At 38.4% G+C, this 5,289-nt stretch overlaps 2 protein-coding genes across 2 annotated transcripts in view; one reads left to right on the top strand and one right to left on the bottom strand.

Annotated features, from left to right (window-relative positions):
• Positions 1-1,125, top strand: part of LOC109861832 — a 5,190-nt gene extending 4,065 nt beyond the window's left edge. Inside the window, exon 7 of the mRNA XM_020441654.1 lies at positions 1,064-1,125. Coding sequence (XP_020297243.1) covers positions 1,064-1,125 — 62 coding nt within the window. The remainder of the gene's footprint in view (positions 1-1,063) is intronic.
• LOC109861833 (protein ANTAGONIST OF LIKE HETEROCHROMATIN PROTEIN 1-like) lies at positions 707-4,642 on the bottom strand. The gene is made up of 5 exons (XM_020441655.1): positions 2,562-4,642; positions 2,263-2,476; positions 1,900-2,172; positions 1,448-1,802; positions 707-1,121 (listed from the first exon to the last, which is right to left on the bottom strand). The coding sequence occupies exons 1-4, from the start codon at positions 2,954-2,956 to the stop codon at positions 1,449-1,451; spliced, it is 1,236 nt and encodes a 411-aa protein (XP_020297244.1). The 5' UTR covers positions 2,957-4,642; the 3' UTR covers positions 707-1,121; position 1,448.
• Positions 4,643-5,289: the final 647 nt, after the last annotated feature.

A 5,289-nucleotide genomic window follows, 5' to 3' on the forward strand; every position in this document is an offset into this window, starting at 1 on the left:
TTATAAAGTACCTTTAACAAAGTTTTATCACAATGTTGAGACATGAATATTATTTCATTCTTTCTTTGGCTGTCAAAAAATCCTTCATTCTTACTATTCTTAAAAACATAATTGCATTGGATCACAGCTTTTACATTAAGTTAATTGTAAATATAAGAATGTCAGGAACTTAGTTTTCATTACATACTACTTGAAAATATTTTTCATAAAATTGTTAAGAACTGGATTGAATTTTCAAAACCAATTATTTTCAAAACATTTGTTTAAACCAAACTTTTTCCAATAATAATAAAAACATTTTTTTAAATATATTTGAAGCGTTTACTGCTTTTGAAATAATTTTTCTATCATATTACAAAATTTTGTTGTTGCATTGTCGATAGCTTCTAATCGTTCTTTTTGGCGCTGTTCACGTCTATTTTCTTGCTCCTTAGCATGTTGAAGAAAAGTCTCTGTCCAAGACGATAACTGACGTTCAACTTTACTTTTTTTTNGTTTATGACACTCTTCTGTTATGCTATCTTCTGAAGTTGAGGTCATATTTTCATTTGTAGCTCTCATATTAGAAGCAATTGCTATTGGATTTACATTTGGCTTGTCTCCAAATATTTCATCCATTTCGTTATAATATCGATATGTTTTAAGTGGAGCACCTGTTTGTTTGTTATGATCTTTAACTCTCATATAACTTTTNCNCATNTTNATCCATTTATCTTTTATNTGTGTTCATTTCCTATCGCCAGAACTATTCTNTTCTCTGTTGGATTGAACTTTGGCTCCACTTTCTGCTTGTATTTTTTTAATCATATCTCCATCTTTACTAATGACAACGCCAACAGCAGCTCTTGGAACAAATACCTTTACTTCACTATTTGCAGAACCGCGATTGAAGCCACTGTCGTTACATTTAATAATTGCCTGTTCTCTCAGTATCTCCTCTCCCTCCTCTATGAAACATTTGTATTTCCTTTTTAGCTATTAATTTAACATAGACCAACTGCTTTGCATATTTCACTTTTTGTGGATTTCCTGTTATTCTTAAAGATTCTCCTGTTCTTGAAAGGAGTCGTTTTGAATAACGATCATTATAGCGCCAGACTTTTCTTGAAGTTGTCTTACAACTGAACAATTATAGTTATTAGAATAAATTTTTATATTTTCTAACTAATATCTCAATCATCATAGAAGATGTTTTCCGGTTTTGAACGGATTAGTGTCATCTTCATACCGACNTTTTGATACTTAGTATCAGGTTGCTCTTGAAACTGATAAAGTGAACTGAAATGTTTGCAAAACGTCGGTATAAAAATAAATAAAACTAACATAAGGAATAATATTTAACATAATATTTAATAAATAATATAAAACTAACGCGGTTCAAACCCGACAAATATCTTCAAATGTTGATACAACATATCGCGAAGGTATCAAATATCAGATAAAGTACCTCAATCATTATTATCTAATACATCCAATGTCTCTGCTATATAATTTCTTTTATTAACACCTTCTATAGTATTAATACCGTCCATGTCTTCTTGTATATCTAGTAATTCTTCATTATTTTGTTCATTATTAATAAAGTTATCAATTTCATTTTCTATATAATCTTCAATATCATAATCTAAACCATCAAGACATATGTTGTGGAGAACACAACATGCTAATATAGTTTCAGGAATTAGATCTACTCGATTCATATGTAAATATTTTAAACGTCGAAATCTCCCTTTTAATAGAGAAAAGGCTCGCTCAATAACTTGTCTAGCTTGACTAAGATGTTGGTTAAAATTCTTTTGTACCTGAAAATAAAGANGATAAAAAGATATGATAAACAAAAAAATAATTGACTTTATTTTAATAAAACTTTTAATTTATAAATGTTTTTTATTTCCTTACCATTGTAAGATGGCCATTATCTTTATAGGGAGCCATACACCATCCTAAAGTAAAATATGCTTTATCAGCAATTATATATTCTTCATTAGGAAAGAAATCGTTCCTCTTCTTATGCNCAGCATGCCATAAATCACTGTTTCTAAATACTCTTAAATCTCCTACAGATCCAGGATATCCACAAAAACAATCAGTAAAACGCAAATCAGCATCACATACAGCTTGCAAAACTATTGCATATCTACATTTTCGTGTGTTGTATGTTTCAGGATCAACCTACAAATAAAAATAAAAATAAAAAGTGATCAAAGTTACATTCACTTACATTACAATTTATATAATGTATAAATCTAAAACCTAACTTACTTCTGGGGCAGGTATTTCAATATGAGAGCCATCTATAACTCCAACAACATTAGGTAATCCTGACATTCTTTGAAATTTAGTTTTTATATTTAATAAATGATCGTCTTTTGGCCAAGATATTATTTCTGCTGNCAAGGATGATAAAGCTTTTATAACTCTCCTAACACAATGTGAAAGAGAAGACTTCCCTAAGTTAAATTTCGATCCAACAGATCTACAATAAAAACATCATATACATACACACACACACATTAAAAACATANTAATAATATATTTAAAATTTCTCACAATATATTAACCTATAAGAATCAGGAGTAGCTAATAGCCAAAGAGTAGCAAGCAATTGTTTCCGAACAGGCAATGTCGAGCGACCAGATGTATTTTGCCTTAATAACAAATTTCCTATTTTATTTTCCAAACTATCATAGACAGCTAGTTCGATTCGAAAGTGTTCTTTGAATTGTTTTGTAGAGAATCTTGGAATTATATTTTCAACATAACCTTCAACACGATATATTTTTCTTNTTTTGCCACGTATTCTTAAGTATTTTTCAATATCAATAAAATGTTGTACAAGTTCTTCACTATCATTTTCACTATCACTTTCATTTGTTACTTCGGTTAATATCGTTGAATAATAATAACTTGCAATGAGTAGCATAAGGAACCGCTTTTTGTTTGTACTATCAGCCATTTTTACATACCAAATACGTTCCAAAACAACTGCTACCACGGTTAACTTTATCCCCCTCCATATCGCCAACTTCCAAGGTTAACCGCGGTTGATTTTGGAACGTACCCCTGAGGGAGTGTCTGTGGGACCTTCCACCCGTAGATGGTTCTAGGGAGTATATCCCTAACACAATGGCGGCTACCCTGAAGCGCAGATTGTACAAGACGTATTTTTCTGACCCCAGGGGGGCACAGACTTATTATTCCAATCCCCTAACACAACACCAGTTCTTCGGAACAAGAAGAGGATTGGCCCAGATGTTAGACTTGTGGACACGACCCATAGAGGGGCGGGACCTCGTACCCCCCCTGAGGCTTGGGTTGTGGATGATCCATTACCTGACGATGCTAACCTTGCCACTATGTTTCCAGCAAGGACGGACAACATCCAGTGAGTGGGGGTGGGGTGTAATCCCAGCTACAACCATGGAGCTCTCTCTCTTACAGAGATGGGGCTGAAGATGGTGGATGCTGCTAGCCATCCCGATCCAACCACGCCAAATGTTCTGAACCCGTAGAGGTCCAGTGTGGTGTCTGGTTACGTGAGTGGTGCCCCCGTTTTTGGGTTCATGGCGCAAAATGCCATGTCTGCTCCAAATGATTAGAAGGAGCTTGGGTTGAGGGTGGCTCTGTATGATGACCTTAGGCAGGTGGAAGCTCTACAACCTACTGGTGTAGAGTGGGCATGGGCAGATAGAACTGAGCCCGTGAAGTATATTTTGCCGTTGGGAAGGGCTAATCAGTGAAGTTATAGCGCCACGTTTGTGTCCCCCCAAGCGGTGGAAGCTGCCCTGAGGTCTGGGGATAGAACCATCCAGGTGGGTCAGGGGCCTGACTCTAGGAGGTGGTCGTTGCAAGACGGCTCCACCCGGGTAGTGGCCCTACCTGATTCGAATTGTCCCGGTGATCTTGGGACTGCCATTTGGGTGTTGAGTCATCTAACGTACCCTTTGGCTTGGGTCGGCGACGTGTATAGAGTTACGCAGGACGGAGTCGACTTCAGAGAGGAGATGTTCCTGCGTACAGCTGGACTTGTGGATGTGCCGGATTCGTGTCGTAACATCGTATTCTTAGTCCCTGGTCAGTATAGAGAGAGGGTATCACTGGGCGGCAGTACTTTCTCCGTGGGACTGACGGACCGGCACGGCAATGCTGACCCGCATAGACCCCCCATCCTGGTCAACGTGGACGGGGTGATTGAAACCTTGGTCAATTCGTGTCTAAATTCGAAGTTTTCACTCCGAGGCGCGTTTTCACGCTTTACGGATACGAACTTTGATAGAGGACTGAATTGGCTTGAGATAAACACACTGGTGACTGCCCGTAAGGTGGCACGCTCGTGTCGAGGCATATTATGATGAAGGAGGGGCCCAATGAGGGAGGGGAGCCCCTGAGACCATACTTACCGACCTGTATGGTCTGGATGCCGACGACGCAAGACAGGTCCCTGTGAAAGTAGTTGATTATGGAGCCAGGGTGACCGTAACCTGCTTAGATCAAAGGGTTATGGGGATGATGGCTGCTCGGACATACCCTCACGTTAGTGTTGATAGGTGGGGGAACCTTGCCGAGGTAGCGCTGGGTACCGGCGTTTGTTGGTACAAGACTTTTAATATGGAAGACCAAGTCATGATTAGGGCTAGGGTCAAGACGGGACTACATGACCGGATGTTACGTGGCCCATATCTTCGTAAGATATTGGAAAGCTACAAGAGAAAAAATGGCCTACGCGAAGAGATAGCCTTCAGTACCGATAATGACGATGTGTCACAGGCGTAGCAAATATTTATTTATTTCTATATTTAAATCCTCAGTACTTTGGCCAAACGCATCAATAACCATTCAACCATCTTTGAGGCCGAAGCCGCTGCCATTAAACGGGCTGTACTCTTTGCTTTGGATCACAGATGGACTGATACCATTATCTCTTCGGACTCTCTCAGCGTTCTCACCTGCCTGAAAAATCAGGACCCAAATGGAACTCACCTCCCGTGTATTTATGACATCAAAACTTTATACGGAAAATGCCTGTCTAAAAACATGAAGATTCGCTTCGTTTGGACACCCAGCCACTGTAATATCGAGGGCAATAAAGTCGCGAACTGCGCCGCTAAACGCGCGTTGCTTTTTCCGGATCCGTTTCTCACAGCCAACCCATACAGCACAGTTCATTGCAGCTATATTGCAGCAACGTTGCAACATTGCAAATTGCAATGCAACATTACAAAGACATTGCAGAGATATAAATCCGCAAAATATTAGCACACTTGTAGCAACATAACAATAATATTTTAG

This window comes from Pseudomyrmex gracilis, unplaced genomic scaffold (genome assembly GCF_002006095.1).
Source record: "Pseudomyrmex gracilis isolate BER0280 unplaced genomic scaffold, ASM200609v1 scaffold_1076, whole genome shotgun sequence".
NCBI lineage: Eukaryota > Metazoa > Arthropoda > Insecta > Hymenoptera > Formicidae > Pseudomyrmex > Pseudomyrmex gracilis.